Raw genomic sequence first — 18691 nt, forward strand, 5'->3', positions numbered from 1 at the left:
TATATTTTAAGTAAAAATAAGCTCTTATTTTAATATTTCTCAAAATATGTTAATTTTGTTCATACGTTTCTTGTTCTAGTGGCCTGAGACACGTTAATGGCCTGGCGATTTTTTAATAACTTTAAAATTTTTTATCCAATTTTTGTGTTTTATGTCTTATTAGAACGACAATTACGTACACATATCGATTCTTTTAAATTAAATTGCAAAAGTAATAATTTTTTGCAATCATTATAGAAAGACAAAATTTCATATTTAAGTATAGTTTTATATATATAAAAAAATTAGAGGGTATGCGTTCCGAAATTCCAAAAAAAAAATTTTTGGGACACTCTAATGTACATTAATTCGTTTTATTCGACTATTCTACATAAAATTTTTCGAATTATTCGTTTTTCGAAAATGGTAATTTTTAAATAATTCGAATAATTATTCGTAAGAAATTGTTCGTTTAATCGAACTATCATTATTTGAATGAATACCCTAGATGTTACGTTATTTTGCATTTTAGATGACAATATGTATGTTAAGATTTTTTCGATCTCAGTCCTTATATTTTAAAAAGCTTTCTTTTTAATTAAAATTTTTAATGATTTTGCTTATTTTATGAGATAAATGTAGCATTTTATTATGTTTTAGCTGATGTTATATTGTATTCGATAAATAAACATTTAATGTATTTATTATTTGGATTGACACTTTGATGGACTTGAGTTTAGATGTATTATTTTTCATTAGCTTCCGGTCGCATTGTAGAAGCTTTTTACAAAAAACTAGTGGAAACATTTTCTTTTGGCATGACCAACCGTTATTCTGTCAGGATTTCAAATTAGTATATTAATTTTTGTACCCGTGGCGAGCAATGGAAAATCAAACCAGAAAAAAAATTGTGCACAATTTTCTAAAAAATCCAACATGGTTACGTGCAATAATAGCAAATAAACTGAAGATTCCAAAAAGTACTGTGAATGATGTTATAAAAACGTTACAGAGGAACCTTAAGCACGGATCGTAAGAAAAATGAAACCAAAAAAGTTAGCAGAGGAGAAGACCTTACAATGAAAATAGTGCGTTGTATTAAACAAAATTCTGGTTTATATGATAATGATCGCGCCAAAAAATATAAAACCAGTCGTAGTACAGCAAGAAGAATACGCCTGGATGCTGGCTTACGGTCATATCGTAGCATTAAATATCCAAATCGTACTGAAAAGCAAAATATTACCGCTGTAAAACGGTGTCGTTTACTTTACGAACAAGTTTTGACAAAATTTAATAACTGCTTTATCATGGATGATGAAACGTATGTGAAAATGGACCTTTAACAGCTACCAGGACGTAAATTTTATGTTGCAGAGAACCGCGGTAATGTCAATCAAAAATATAAATATACAAAAAAGGGTCAATTTGGTAAGAAGGTAATGTTGTGGCAAGCTATTTGCAATTGCGGTCTTAAGAGTGCTCCCTTTGTAACCTCTTCAACTATGACTTCGGATATTTACATCAAAGAATGTCTTAAAAACCGATTGCTACCCTTTATTAGACAACATCATTCTTCTGTAAAGTTTTGGCACGGTTTGGCCTCCTGCCACTATTCCAAAGCTGCCATGGATTGGTATCGAAGCAACAAAGTCGATGTAATACCAAAATATATGAACCCACCCAATTGTCTCCAACTTCGGCCAATTGAAAAATAATGGGCTATTGTCAAAGCTAAATTAAAGAAACATTAAAACGCGATTATCGACAATAATGGGATAGAATATAGAAATAAAGATATTTAACTAGTTTTTTTGTATATTTATAATTGCTAATAAATAAGATTAATAATAATTGTCCACATCTGCTGTTTTTATATTCTATTGATCATAGGCAATTATTGTATGACATTTTGTCCAATATTTTTGTACGTAAGGATAATTATAATTTTTTTAGTAAAAACAATGGTAAAATTGTGCGAGCAAAAAAATTCAACTCTTAGAAAATTTACTTGATTTTTAAAATTTTTAAGAAAAATAATTATAAAAAATTGCTAAAAACTATAACAATGTTACAATACACTAATTTGACATTAATTCAAAAAATACAAAGAACATTAAAATTCAAAGGATAAACATTTTATCCCAAAAACGCCATGCTCCTATTCCGTTTTAAAAATTTAGATATAATTAAGAATTGTGTTATGAATAGAGTGCCGAAATAATTTTGATGGCTAGTTTTGAAATGGATTTTATTGAAATCGTTTGTATTTGATTTCAAGATCATGTCCAACTAGCTCAATTTTTTTAAAGCATAGCTCCTAAACGGAAACTAAAATTTTTGCTAGTCTATTGTTTTGTAGATTATTCGGGAGCGAATCTGATCAGAATATTTGGGATGAAAATTAATTGATGGTCTTTGTTTTCGAATGTTTTTAAACATAATCCATACTTGAATTGTTAACTTTAACGTTAGTTTTTTGTTTTTCTTTAACAATAAAATATTAAAAAACCTACTTCAAAACTTCATTATTTATTTTTTTTAAAAAAAAATAAATTATTCGAATAATTCGATTAATTTTAAACGTGTGATCGAATTATTCGAACACGTTAAAATCTCTTATTCGAACAAGAGAAAAATCGAATAATTTGAATACCCTACTAAACACGCTGTTAAGTTAAATCTGAAACTAATTTAGGCGGACTTTAAACAATTGATTACGACCTATCAATATTGTTAACATTGTCATACTTTTCAGACAAATCACATATGAATTTCTATAAATTTTTTGGAAATTTTAACATGTTTAGAAAGAATTTGGACAGTTTATCAGTCGTTTATGTTCATTAAAAGTTGTTTTTATTTTTTATTAAATTTTACAAACTAAGTGGTTCGCAATAAATATTCAGTGCAAGTTAATGAATAAATAATAAGTGATTATAATAAAGGTGAATCAGTGACACACATTGCGAAAAAATAGGTATACACCATTGTGTAATTTCGCGAATTGTAATCCTTCCATTTTCAGGTTGTCGACCTCGGTAAACCAGAAAACAACAATTCGTATGCTAAAAAACAGCAAGGTATATTGCAAATCAATTGCCATTAGAATAACAGTAGAACTTTGTTGAAATATGACAACCCTTTTATATTGCAACATGTACGTTCTCTATTTTCTTTTACATATTCATTCTTATATTGTAGTAACATTAGTATTACTTTCAACTTTGTATTTTAGTCTTAATGTAAAACCACAGAATATACAGAAGTGTCAAATTTGACGTTTAAAAAACGCCAAATCAGATGTTAGGGCAGTTCTCATAAAAAGAGATAGCAATATATTTTGTACTACAATATCAGTGATGTGTTAAAGCAAAACGCTATATACAACAAGAATTTGGTAGACAAAGAAATGTGAACAAAACAAACAAATAAATTTGTAAGACAATTTTTTCGTAGTCTGTGGCACAAAATTTTTTAAAATGGAAAATTATAAAAATGTGTGTATTGTTTACGTGTAAATTTAAATGAAACAAAATTCTTGGTTGTTTTTTACATTTGCAAAATAAAACTCCACATGTACAATGTCAATTAAAAGTTAAATATTACAAAAATAAATGATTGCATCAAACTAAATAATAAGGAGTGAGATCGAAAAATTCTTAACACACGTTTTTCATTACATTTTTTAACCCAAGTATTATTTGAATTTTTTTTTGATCAAGTTACCTTTGAAAAACATGTCAGTTATTATGTGTAATGTCAATTATATTAATTTTTTTGTTAATCTGATTAAAATGAGTGACCAGAAAAAAGTGCGTACTGAAATTATTAAATATTTTCAACAAAACCCAACTTGGTCTTACAAAAAGTTGGCCAAGCATACAAAGGTCTGCCGTCAAACTGTTTCCAATGTTATTAAACAGTACCGGGAGAACTTGTCAGTTGATAGAAAACCTGGTTCAGGTAGAAGGAATGGTCCACATGATGTTTCTAAAGCCAAAAAAATAGAACGCATTTTCAAAAGAGCTCCCAACACATCCGGTAGGAAAGCAGCCCGGTTAGCTCAGTGCTCGGACTATTTGGTACGAAAAGTTAAAGCTAATGCAGGTTTAAAAACATACAAGGCTCAAAAAGTTCCTGACAGGAACGCTACTAAAAATTTAGAGGCCAAAAACAGAGCACGGAAATTGAAGTCAAGTTTTATAAAAAAATATTCTTGCTGCATAATGGATGACGAAACGTATGTTCTGGCAGATTTTTCGCAACTTCCAGGTCAAAAATTTTATGTTGCTGATGCTCGAGGGAATGTTGAAGAAAAGTTTAGGACCCAAAAGCAGACAAAATTTCCCAGAAAGTTCTTGGTATGGCAAGCAATATGCAGTTGCGGCAAAAGAAGCCACTCATTTGTTACAACGGGCTCTATAAATACCGAAATTTACATCAAGGAATGTTTACAAAAAAGGCTGCTTCCATTCATAAGACTTCATAATGTGTCCACTTATTTTTGGCCTGACTTGGCATCCTGTCACTATGGCAAACAAGCCCTTGAGTGGTACAAGAACAATAATGTGGTATTTGTACCAAGAGAGGCAAATCCTCCAAACTGCCCGGAGCTAAGGCCAGTGGAGAGATATTGGGCTCTTGTTAAAAGAGAATTGAAGAGTACAAAAAAGGTGTCCAAAAGTGTGGTAGATTTTAAACGGAGATGGACTACATGTTCGAGCAAAGTGACAGAAAGCACTATAAAAACGTTAATGGAAGGGTTTCCGAAAAAGGTTCAAAATTTCATAACTAGTGATTAAAACTATAAAAATAATTTTTTTTGTAAATTGTAATAATAATTTCAATCAAATAAAAAAAAAATTAAAGCTGTAAGTTTAGTGGTTTCTTTTTTATAAACATATATGTATGTTAAGAATTTTTCGATCTCACTCCTTATATAATAATTTATTGAATTATTGCGGCAGAAAATTAAGACTAAAACAAAATGAAAAGGGCAGTTACTAAAAATAAAACAAATATAGATCTATATTATTTTCTGTCTCGTGACGCCTCTGTATACTTTGTGGTAAAACTCTAATAATAAACTTCAGGTTATGGGTCGCAGTGTTCGCGGAAGATTTAGAATCGTTTTTTATAGGAAATAATTTAAGTCTAGTTGAGAAGGAACAAATAGGATGAGTTCATCGTTGTATCAAATTGAGAAGGTGGACGGCAACAACTTCGACTCCTGGTCTATCCAAATGCGTAGTGTGCTGGTGCACAGCGGATATTGGAAGACAGTTAGTGGTGAGCTAAGAGAGGAGGCTGGTATGGAAGCTGCCGTGCTTGAGAAAATTAAGTGTGACGATGAAAAGGCGTTGGCCGCTATTTGTCTCAGCGTGAAGCCGACACAGTTGAACTATGTTAAGAATTGTACGACGTCGTGTGAAGCGTGGCAGAAGTTACAGGAGGTGTACAGACCACGGGGACCTATACAGAAGGTGACGCTCTACAAGAAATTGCTACATTTATCTATGGTTGCAGACGGGGACATGGTGAAGCACATTCATTTGTTTACGGAAATTGCTGACAAGTTGGAGGAAATTGGTATTTCTCTGCAGGAAGAGCTATTGTACATAATTTTATTGTCCAGTTTACCGCAGCAGTATGAAAACTTTGTCATAGCAATGGAGACCAGAGACAGTTTGCCCAGTTTGATTTCTCTGAAACACAAACTTCTAGAAGAAGGTGAGAGGAGAAAGAACGAGAAAATAGACGTTACAAATCAACAGGCGTTTGGCATTCGTACGAAAAATGAACGACGATGTGAAAGAGAATCACGAGGTAGCAACAAACCGAAATTGAAGGGGAAATGTTTTGTGTGTGGTAAAGCCGATCACTATGCGAATAAGTGTGAGATGAAGAAACAACAAACGGAACAACAACAATCGTTTTCTATTTTAGCAGTAGCTGATACGTTGCAGAAAGAACGGTGGTAGTCGACGCAACGGCGCATATGTGTAATAGTAGCAACATGTTTATGAATTTCGAGCAATATGATGAGATGATATCGTTAGCTGGCAACAAACATGTTACGGCAACAGGCTAGGGTGATGTCAAGATAACATCGTGTAACACTGATGTTGTTTTGAGGGATGTGTTGTATTCATCGGAATTGCAGGCATGTTTTGTTTCGATAAGTAAGGCTGTTGAACGTGACTATGTGGCTATGTTTAACAAGAATGCTGCTTGTATAAATGACAGGAATGGTAACATGGTGATTAAGGCTGTGAAACATAATAATTTATTTGTCGTTGAGTGTGATGTAGGTGAGCAACTGTGCAATACGAATTTTAAATGACATGATCGATATGGTCATTTGAATTACAAAAGTTTGGACTTATTATCGAGAAATAAGATGGTTATTGGCATGGAGTCTAAGGGGAATGATACAACAGTAAAACATGTATGTTGAGCAAAGTTCATGTTAGGCCTTTTCTTCAACAATCTACGTCAACATCGAATGAGTTATTAGAACTGGTGCACACGGATGTCTGTGGACCTATGAAGGTTCAATCTATTGGCGGATCGAGATATTTCTTAATCTTTATCGATGATAAATCCAGACGGACATTTGTTTATTTTCTGAAGCGGAAATCAGAGGTATTGGAGAAATTTAAGATTTTTAAGGCACAAGTCGAAAGACAATCTGGCAGAAAAATAAAATCTATTCGCAGCGACAATGTGGGTGAGTACACTAGTTAGGAATTTAACGATTATTTGAAGGAGTGTGGCATAACTCGACAGTTAACGGTACCCTACAAAGTGGCGTTTCGGAACGGATGAACCGAACAATAGTTGAGGTGGCGCGATCGATGCTGATCCACGCGGGTATTTCAATTGAAGGGCGGATGCTTTTTGTACAGCTGTATATTTGAGAAACCGATGCCCCAGTCGTAGTTTGAATGATAAAACTCCATATGAAGTATGGCACGGCAAACGACCTAATGTAAACCATTTGAGGACATTTGGATGCTTGGCAGTGGCACTTAAGAAGCCACAGAGGTCGAAATTTGAAGCCAAATTTGAATTGGTGTCGAAAGCATATCGATTGTATGATATGGCAACGAATGGCATTATTGAACGTCGTGATGTCGAATTTGATGAGGTAAACCTGGTAGACCACGAAAGGTGCGAAATTTTGTGAGTCATTTATGTAATAATTTTATTCCACAAAGCTTCTACGAGGCAGTATCATGCGACGATAGTCCCAAGTGGTAGGAGGCTATGAAGGCTGAACTTAATGCCCTGGAAAAAAACAGCAAATGGAACCTAGTCGACTTACCAGACGGTCATAAGACGATTGAATGCAAGTGGGTTTTCGCCATTAAGCGTAATGGAAACGGTGAAATAGAGCGATATAAGGCGTGTCTAGTTGCCAAGGGATGCAGCCAGAAGTTTGGCATCAACTATAATGAGACATTTTCTCGTGTGGCTACAATACGCATGCTGTTGGCATTGGCGGTGGAGGAAAAAATCAGGTCGATAAGCACGGCATATTTGAATGGTAACCTGAATGACGAGATATACATGACCCAACCAGAAGGCTTTGTTAATAGGACCGATTCGTCCAAGGTACTGAAATTGAATAGACCTCTATATGGATTAAAACAAGCCGGAAGGAATTGGAATGAGAAACTTGATGATGTTTTAAAGGAAATGGGTTTTATGGCATATGAGAATGAGCCATGCCTATATAAAACAACGATAAACGGTGACATGTTGGTGGCAGTATACGTTGATGATCTAATAATTGCTAGCAAGAACAAGGAGGAGATTTTAAGGTTTAAATCTAATTTGTCAAAGGTATTTGAAGTATCCGATAAGGGAATTAATTCTACGCCATTTCCTTGGAATGCAGATAGAACGTGACGGTGAAGTGGGTGTCATAAAATTATGTCAAGGTCGATATGTGAATATTTTTATGCAGTATGGGATGGAGAATTGCAAAACCGTGTCTGTACCTCTCGACCCTGGTTTACAAACCCATTGTGATAATGATTGTAAGAGGCTAGTAAGGAGGAATATCAGTCGATAATTGGTGCTTTAACTTATCTCGCGATTACTTCTAGACCTGATATACAACATTCTATTTCGAAGCTTGCACAACACAATCAGGATCCACATCTCGAACATATGACCGCAGTGAAGCATATACTTCGATACCTAAGGGGTACTATTAATCTTGGTTTGATTTATGATGCTGGTGATGCCTGTGTTAGAGGTTACGCTGACGCTGATTGGGGTAGCAGCGCTACGGATCGTAAATCGTACACGGGATATATATTCTACCTTGGGAAATGCGTTATCTCATGGGAATCACGGAAGCAGTTTACAGTGGCTCTTGGCTCTACTGAAGCAGAATACATGGCTATGTCGAGCGCGTGTAAGGAGGCAATATATCTGAAACGTTTTTTGGCTGAAATTGGTTTTGATGGTATTAAATCTATTCTGGTAAACGTGGACAATCGGCGCAATGAAATTGGCGATGGATCCGATTTTTCACAACCGTACGAAACACATTGATATTAGATATCATTATTATGTTCGTGAGGTCGTGCGTAATTCAGAAGTTACTTTGCAGTATTGTTCAACAAATGAGATGGTAGCCGACATCCTGATGAAGAATCTTTCTAAGGCGAAACATATGTATTTTGTGAATTTAATGAATATGTCATGAATTTATTATATTTTGTATAATTTGTATAAAGTATATACATGTTGAGGAGGAGTATTGAAATATGGCAACCCTTTTATATTGCAACATGCACGTTGTTCTCTATTTTCTTTTACATGTTCATTCTTATATTGCAGTATTACTTTCAACTTTGTATTTTAGTCTTAATGTAAAACTCTAATAATAAACTTCAACAAACTTGACATAAAATCATACAGAAAAAAACATTTTATTTCGGATTGATTTTGCCAGGAACCACTTAGTGCAATACGACTCAATGGAAAACCGTATTTTTCTCCGACGAATCAAAGTTTAATTAAAACTGTTCTGATTGTTTAGTAGCTAAGAAAATAAATAAAAATAATTTAAATCTAAACCCGTTTCTCATTGTTATTAGGGCGTATTGTAGTAAGCACAACTCCGTGCTTACTTCATTAGCTTTTCAAGATCAATATTTGTGTGAGAAAATGCTAAAAAAAATAAATCTTTCAAATGTAGTAAATAAATCTAAAGCAAAGCCAGACATAAACAATCATATATATAAAATCATAATTTGGGTTTGAATGAGGCTTAATAAACAATAAACAAACAAATATTCGTATTCAATTACTTCATTAAATATTACTTTAAGTGAAAAAAAACTAAGAAATATAGGTGATACATTTTATTACTTAACTATGAGAGAAACAGGGATTTGGAATTATATATAAAATGGGTACAAAACTAAATCCATGCAGTCAGATACAAATAAAAATATTCATGTATACTATAAATACTTACTTGTTTTATCACATGTTTCATTTGCGCCATTTGCTTTATGTTTTTTATTTACGGAACTTTGTTGCTTACTTATAACTTTGTCCTTATCCATAATCTGAAAATACAAAACAATATAAATCGTTATCAATTACTTCGGAATATATTTTATGGGCTAATAAATTATTGTAATACTTTTACAGATACCTCTAACAATAAATGCGTACAATATCTGTTTCGTAAATTTACATAGGATTGTATTTGAAATTTTATGATATACAATTCAATGCAGTTCCATATCAATCACATTTTTCTTATTTCACACATAGACCGAAAAAACGGTTCCAATATCATTTCAGTGGAATATTCGCAATTTGTTTTATAAGGATATAATAATTTATTTTTTTTTCGTAAAGGTCAGGTTATAACATTTATTTGCGAACCTAAAAAATAAATGGCAAAAATTCATTTGATGCAAATCATCGCTTGAATAAAGCATTGTTCACTTAAAATCCGTTCTCACTTAAGCTTTAATATCTACATAAAGAAAAATGTGATTTCATAATGTTCAATAAATTTAATCTTATTTATTAACAGTTATGAAAATGCAAAAAAAAAATAGTTAAATATCTTTATTTTTAATAAAAATTCTGATGGTATGTCTTGATGGTATCCATTAACTTTTGCACAACTTTTCGGTCAACCTGTGCTGCATATTTATTCGAAGCAGATAACATATTTTATTATTGATAATAGCGTTTCCATTTTTCTTTAATTTAGATTTGAGAATAGCCCAATATTTTTCAATTGGCCGAAGTTGGGGACAATTGGGTGGGTTCATATGTTTTGGTATTACATTGACTTTGTTGCTTCGATACCAATCCATGACAGCTTTGGAATAGTGGCAGGAGGCCAAATCGGGCCAAAACTTTACTGAAGAATGGTGTTGTCTAATAAAAGGTATCAACCGTTTTCTAAGACATTCATTGATCTAAATATCCGAAGTCATAGTTGAAGAGGTTACAAATGAAGCACTCTTACGACCGCAACTGCAAATAGTTTGCCTCAACATTACCATCTTACCAAATTCAGCCTTTTTGTATATTTATATTTTTGATTGACATTACCGCGGCTCTCTGCAACATAAAATTTACGCCCTGGTATCTATTAAAGGTCCATTTTCTAGAGTTGTGTAGCTCATGAATGACCTTGTTCAATTGAACTATTCACTCAACTGAGCGAAGTGAATCATTCATCATACTGAGCGTTTTCAGCTCAGCACTGATGCATTAAACACATTCAAGACAACAGGCTACACGACTACAAATACTGAATTATTTTACAAAGTAAACAGCTGATTTATAATTCAGTGGTGCCACTTCAATAAAAATCTTATATACCCTTCACCAAATTATACTTAAAAATATTTTTTTTTTTTAAATATTTTTATTTAAACAAAATCAAAATTTTTTTTTTAATGTTTTAAATTTTTTTTTAAAAAATTTTTTTTCCAAATTGTTTTTTTTTTAAATTTCTTTAATTAATTTTTTTGGAAAAAGAATTTATGACAAAAAAAAATGTTTTGATGAAAAAAAAATTCGGGTTAAAAATATTTTTTCCGATTTTGACCCATTGTATGTCCAACTTACTATGGTCTTATATACGTCATTGCAAAGGTCTTTGAAATATCTATCATTAGATATCCATATTGTCTATGTTAATGACTTAGTAATCCAGATATAGGTCAAATATAGGTCAAAAATCGAGGTTGTCCTAGTTTTTTTCCTTATATCTCAGCCATTTGTGGACCGATTTTCTTGATTTTAAATAACGACCGAGCCGGAAGAATTTCGGAGATATTGATGTATGAATCGTGTATGTAAGTTATTTGGGGGCTTCGGAAAGTTGATTTCAACACACAGACGGACATGGCTATATCGATTGCGCTATCTATAACGATCCAGAATATATATACTTTATGACAAACTTATATATACCCTTGCCACTCATGGTGAAGGGTATAATAACCGTACAAAATTCCAAAGTAATTAAGATTGAAACAATTATTTTGAGTAAAAATATATATATGGTTATAATTAATTATGTACCTGTTATTAATTTATTTCAATATGGTTATCAGAAACTTCTCTTAATTAATTTGATTTACATTTTTTTATTATATTAGCAACACTATTTCTGTTTTGTAGTTGACAAAAATAGAAATTAGCCTAATTCGGCTACATCGGCATGAGTAGTCGTGTGGCCGTGTAGCTGTGCTGTCGTTAAAATAATCGTCTCCATATAAACGTGTGCATTTTATTTTTGACAGATTGAAGTTGGTAGCCTAATGTCTTGAATGTGTTTAATGCATGAGCGTTTTCAACTGAGCGGTTTTGTTTTATGCTCATTTTTCTTTCAGTACTCATGAAAGAGCTGCACAAGCACATTCATTTGTCATCTTCAATGTTTCACTTTACTCGTCAATTCTGTAACATTCTTTCGCTCACTGACATTGAAAAGTGAGTGAGTATTGTGTCCTACAAAAATAAAACGATCATTCGAATGTAGGTTTGTTATGTATGTATATCAGTGGTATTCAAAAATGAAGATGTATTGGTGAGAGAGCTACCCAGCAAACACAATGTCAAACACTTAAAATAATAACAAAATGAAGAAAGTTTAGATTTAGAATTTTTGTCAAATAAAACCAATTTATTAAATGAATATAATTTAAATTTTAAGGAAATGAAAGAATATACATTATACGGCCGAAATACTCTAAAATTTTTTATTTATTTTTAACTTTGTTTTTTTGTATTCAATTGTAATTGAAACGCGTGTGTTTGCTATGCTTCATCCAAAAACCAACCAACAACAATGCTTATTGAATTTATCAAAAAATGAGAAATTTATTATGCTCTTTAAAAGAGCGTAACAAATGTGTTTAAATTTTTTAAACAATTGTTGTATGAGATGAACATCACTGATGTATATGATCATTGGTAGGCAAAAAGAGGCATTTAATTTGTGTGCTCTTTTGGGTAAAAAATAAAATATCCACAACAACATCAAGAAACTGAATGAATTGTGTGTATTTTTACGCTCTATTACGCTCTTTTGTTCACATTCGGGTTGTTTGACTAAAATCATCGTAACCTGAACAATATGAACGCCTACCATGGTATATGATCGTATGCTGCCGCGTATATATTTTTGCTTTGATATGATACAACGTTTGTATGAACTGTTTCAAGAATTATTAGAGTTTTATTTTTATTTAATTTAGTCTATGGATATTATCCTTAGACTGAGTGTTAAATTAAATTGTACAATTTATTCTTAATGTAAAGATTGTTAGTTATTTAAATTTATAATAATATTTCGTTTTACAACATCAACATTTAAAGTGAAATCTATAAAGTTAAACATTTCGTTAACACTACAACATAATTTCCTAAACGGATCTGCCATTTCGTAGTTTGTTCGAAAAGTTTTAACATAAAGTGGGTTATTAAATCGTAATGAGCGTTGAGGAAAATTTAATGATATCTTACTTAAAAGAAAATCGGACAAGACAATTCTATTTAAAAGATTTACAAGAAATGAAACGTTAAGCTTAATTCTTCGGCTTTTTAATGTTGGCAGTCGAATCAAAGCAAGTCGTGAAGAATATGATGGAAGCGAAGAATATCCTCGATATACATCTCTTAAACAAAATAGCAAAAATTGTTTCTGGACAGATTATAATTCAAATTTTCCAATTGTTATTCAAATTGTTTTTGTTTTCATGAATTTTTATATGTGTGTTATTGAATGAGTGTAAGTATATTTCATAAAATAATAATGAAAAAGGGAAATACATAATTGTTATTGTTAAAATAATAATTGTAATTGAAAGTATGTAATTAGTAAAAAAAAATACTATTTCAAAAATACATTAGTGGGATTATATCTACCAAAAACAAAATTAAAAAAATAAAAGGTACTGATATTCTTAATTAAATTAGCAATATTATTTCAATCACTTTTTTTAGAAAACATATATTTTATGCACTTTTTTACTATACTGCTACATCAACAGAACATTTGTGAGCGACCTATCGTGGGATTTCGCTGTTTTTTGGAATGACAGTTTTACGTTATTTTTTATTTCGTAAAATAATAAAATCTTATTCCTTAAATTCAGATATTCGATTTATATATTGTTATATCATAAAATAATTAAGTTAATGTTAATAATATTTTTATACAAATTGTATTACAAAACTATTTTTCTTTCGTATTTTTAGTAGAAATTTTGTTGATCATATATATATAAGCTGTAAAAGTCAGGTAAAAAATATATATTTTGCCAATTGATAACTAACATTATGTAAATGGGAAAACCCCCAAAAAATTGCAACAATATTCATTTTGGTTTAGTTATTGTCACATTTTTATTTTGGATCACAATTATCAGATCATCAAAATATTTTTCCTTTTTCAAATTCCAGTTGATATCTTGAGTTTTTTGGTAATTTTATTATTTTGTTGTAAAAGAATATCTTATAGTTAGTGAATTTTCTACTTAACAAATATTGTCTAAACATTTGGTTAGCATCGGAAATTAGAAATAATAAAAAATTAACTCTTTTTTCCGCAAAAATATTAGTTTAAATAAAATACAATTTGATTTTTTAAAATTTTAATCAATTATTTCACGCATAAATCTCTAATTGTCAAAAGACTGTGTTTTTACAACTAACAACAGAAATAATTGATTTAATTCACTACAAGCAATTCTCAAAATGAAATGGTCATTATACAACATACTGAGCTAATGAGCTAAAAGAGCGACCTAGTTCATTTCAGTGAGCTGAGCTGAAAAGAGCGGTCACTTCACTGAGCTAATAAACCCAACTCTACCATTTTCACATACGTTTCATCGTCCATGATAAGGCAGTTATTAAATTTTGTCAAAACTTGTTCGTAAAGTAAACGAGACCGATTTACAGAAGTAATATTTTGCTTTTCTGTACGATTTGGATATTTAATATTACGATATGACCGTAAGCCAGCATCCAGTCGTATTCTTCGCGCTGCACTACGACTGGTTTATATTTTTGGCGCGATCATCTATATATATAAAAATAGATGTTTGTATGTCTGAGTGTATGTTTCGAATGAACTCAGAATAGCATGACGGGTAACACTGTATAGTCAGATTTTTGATATTCGGTCTGTGGGCGAATATCAAAAATCTAATTTGCGCCAATGCCATATATTTCATAAAAATGGATGTGTCTGTGTATGTTTAGTATGGACTCAAAAATGGACCGATATTGATGAAATTTTCACGAAATCTTCAGTAAAGCCTTTTGGGTAACAGTGTAAAGTCAGATTTTTGATTTTCGGTCTGTGGTAATTTTGTTTACACTTGCATATTAGTTGCATAAGGCGCATTCCACTTTTAATAAAAAATAAAGGTTTTACGCAAATAAAATTTATTTCCGTCTAGAGCCGCAGAAGAGAAGGAAAATCACGGCTTCAGTGATCCAATCGCTCCCGGATTGGCTGTGGGAACGTGTATTTTTGGCATAAAGAAATTTAGAATAATAACAAGCTCGATGACCAAATACAATTGAAAGTGCCTGGAGAAAAAAATAAAATACATTTGATTGACACAATAATGAACGAAGAACAAACCGTCAATTATCCTACTGATTTTTTGAATTAAATTCATGAATGGTTCATTAACATTGAAGGTCTGACACTGTATATTATAATCGATATCGAGATGCAATATAAAACAGATGTTTTCTAAAGGCCAGATGTTTAAAAACGCGGACCGGGTTCAGCTAGTTTATTATATAATTGTATGTGTGTATTTCTATTATGTATATCGTCACCTAAAATGCAAAATAACGTAATATCACTTTTCATAAGTTTATAGGAGAAGCAAAAAACGATATAAAATGAAAAATACTTGAGATATTGCAACAAAATTTTCAAATTTGGATTACAATGACTCTAGAACATATATTTTATGAAAAAAAAATATTTTTCAAAGCTCACTTTAAGATATGTGGCTTGCGTTTTTTTGAATTGTTATTTTCTGAAACAAAAAAACGTATCATCAATATAAATTTGTATGAAAAAATAAAAACTTAAATAAAAATATTTTTTAAATAAAAGCAGTTTATATAGAGTAACTTCGGGTATTGTGGACTATGCGTCTAATGTGGACCAGTGTCTTTTTTCAGAAACTATTGAAGGTATGATAAAACTGATTTGTCGTACATTTTACAATTTGTTTGAAACGACAATTGCACATTTGCTTTCATGAGTTATTGATATGTTGACTTTTTATTCTTGTATTGAAATTAATGCGCCTGCTCAACATTTTTTTCGGTTCAAGTAAGAAACAATATTTGGTACAGTTACTTGGTAGAATTTAATGTTTGGTTGTTTTATATAGTTAAAGTGGACACGTAGTTTTGCATATATTTGGTAAGAATTTAAGCACATTTAGATTATTAGGTAAAAATAACTTTTTACCACTGTAACCCAAGTTCGTGTAATGTGGACCACTTAAATTACTTGATTATGTACTACTGGTCCATATTACCCGACAATAACTATGTACTTTGTAAGCAATCTATCTAAGCCAAGAACGCGACTTTTTAGTTTGTATTAATAAAAATATATTGAAATTAAATTTTTTAATCATTCATGATTAGCTGGTTCATGAATTTTATGTATTAAATACTAGTCCACATTACCCTCATATAGTGGTCCATATTACCCTCCAATTTTTTTAATGCTGATTTTTGGGTTCCTTACAATATTTTCACATAAATTTTTTATCCTTTAACGGAAAAAATATTCAACTGCAAAAACCATTAGAGAATACATTAGCTAATTTATTGCTTCACAACTCTTTTAATATCCATATATATTGTGGCCAAAATTTAGAAAAAACAAAACGGTAGTCCACATTACCCGAAGTTACTCTATACTTTTTAATTTTATTATGTTTTTTTTTATTTTAATTACTAACGACTACTTTTTTAAACTAAAAAAGTTTCTTCATTAAATTTTCATTAAGACTGCAAAAAATATTCAATTGCAACAAATTTATTTAAAAAAATTAGGATACTACCTACAATAAGGTAAAAATGATTTATTAATTTAATTACTCAAAGCGCATACGTTATTTTGTTCAAGAAAATCATATACTTGATGCTACTAATCAATAATAAAATCAATTTCGAATTTTTTGATGATACGTTATTTTGCATTTTAGGTGACGATATGTATTTAAAACAAAACTGTCTAATCATGCTTGTTATGTTTGAAATCTAAAAAAAATAATTTTATATATAGGGTGACCCATTATTATTATGCTCTCCTAAACAAAAGTTCATGATAATTTAAAATTTTTAACAGATAAAGAAAGGGCTTGTTTATGTATTTTGAGAATAATAATAATAATAATTGAGTGGAAATTTTCAAAAGTTATACATATATATGTAGGAAGTTTTAAAAGCTAAAATTAAAATTAAAGAATCGTTGCCAAGTTGGGATTTTTACTAAATGTAAGTGGAAACTGCTTTAGTGATTTTCGGAATTGGAATAATAAAAGTATAAACATACATACATATATATATATATATATATATATATATATATATATATATATATATATATATATTATATATATAAAGTCAACTTAGTTTTTATAATTATTTTATAATCTAGTTAACACATTTGTTTTATTATATATAAATGTCTAGATTTTTCATAATATAATTTAATTTCAATAAATAAATAACAATTTATATCTTAAATCTATCAGAAGTGGGATTTTTACTAAATGTAAGTGGATACTGCTTTAGTGATTTTCGGAATTGGAATAATAAAAGTATATACAAAGTCAACTTAGTTTTTATAATTATTTTATAATCTAGTTAACACATTTGTTTTATTATATATAAATGTCTAGATTTTTCATAATATAATTTAATTTCAATAAATAAATAACAATTTATATCTTAAATCTATCAGAAGTGGGATTTATAAAAAAAATGCAAAGGAGAAAGTTAACACGTCAAGAGCTTATTACAGCATTAAGCCAATGTGGAATTGAGTTTCCAGAAAGTGCTACAATTGCTCAACTTTGAACATTGTTATCTAATTATGATGGCGCAGCTAATAATTTGGATGAAGATTCTGTTGCCACCAGCCAATCTAATGATGATTTTAATCAAATATCAAATGTCGCTTCTGATCTTCAATCATCTTCTGTTCAACCGGCCACTACTTCAGTCCAAACGATGGTTTATAATCAACCTTCCGCAACTGTTCAATCTACAATTCATTCTGTTCAACCATTGTTATATGATCGGTTTTCTGCTGTTACTCAAACCGCTGATATACAATATTATGCTTCCGTTCAATCAACTGCTTCTATTCAACCTACTGTGTCCGTCCAATCATCTGTTTTGTTCCAACCTTCTATCCAACCTTCCGCTTACGTTCAATCGAATACTAATGTTCAACACCAAATTTTTGCTCAAGCTACTTCGTCCAGAAATTATTCAACTTTCGCTGATCCACCTACTACCTCTGGTAACTGTGAGAATTCACTAGATAGTGCAATTATACGGTTACAAAAACAGCTTGAATTGATGTTACTCCAGCGCGAGGTGGACATACTAAATAGTGAAGTCAGATTTTCTTCCTCCGATTTTGCAACTATCGATTCTATGGTTATGAAGTTTTCTGGAGACGACTCTTATGATGTAAAGCGTTGGGTAAATGATTTGGAAGACGCTTTTGTCTTACTCAATTGCACAGAACGCATGAAATTAAATTGTGCACGAAGATTGATGTGCGGAACTGCAGCATTATTTGCAAGAGCATTGTTTTTGTCAAATTATGATGCTTTTAAGAGGGCTCTTATAGATGAATTTTAGCAATCAAAGTCAATGCTTCAAATATACGAAGAATTGAAGAAAAGGAATTGAAATGAGAATGATTGCAGAAAAAGCAAATATTCCAGAAACGGATTTGGTTGATGCAATCATTGCCGGTTTAAATGACAACACCCCACTTATAAACATTTTGTATCAAGCTACTAATATGCAGCAGTTAAAAATCCAACTTGATCGCTATCAAAAGTTGCGTGATAAACAGACCAAAAGCAATACAGGAGCTGAAAAGGTATCTAACAAATATACTTCATCAAATAAG

The 18691-nt window shown here is 30.9% G+C and overlaps 1 protein-coding gene across 1 annotated transcript in view; it reads right to left on the minus strand.

The window, feature by feature from the left end:
* Positions 1–18691, minus strand: part of hrm (hermes) — a 70653-nt gene that overhangs the window by 27625 nt on the left and 24337 nt on the right. Inside the window, exon 2 of the mRNA XM_065499420.1 lies at positions 9482–9575. Within this exon, the coding sequence (XP_065355492.1) occupies positions 9482–9572 (91 nt within the window). The 5' untranslated portion in view covers positions 9573–9575. The remainder of the gene's footprint in view (positions 1–9481; positions 9576–18691) is intronic.

Source organism: Calliphora vicina, chromosome 2 (genome assembly GCF_958450345.1).
Source record: "Calliphora vicina chromosome 2, idCalVici1.1, whole genome shotgun sequence".
Taxonomy (NCBI): Eukaryota; Metazoa; Arthropoda; class Insecta; order Diptera; family Calliphoridae; genus Calliphora; species Calliphora vicina.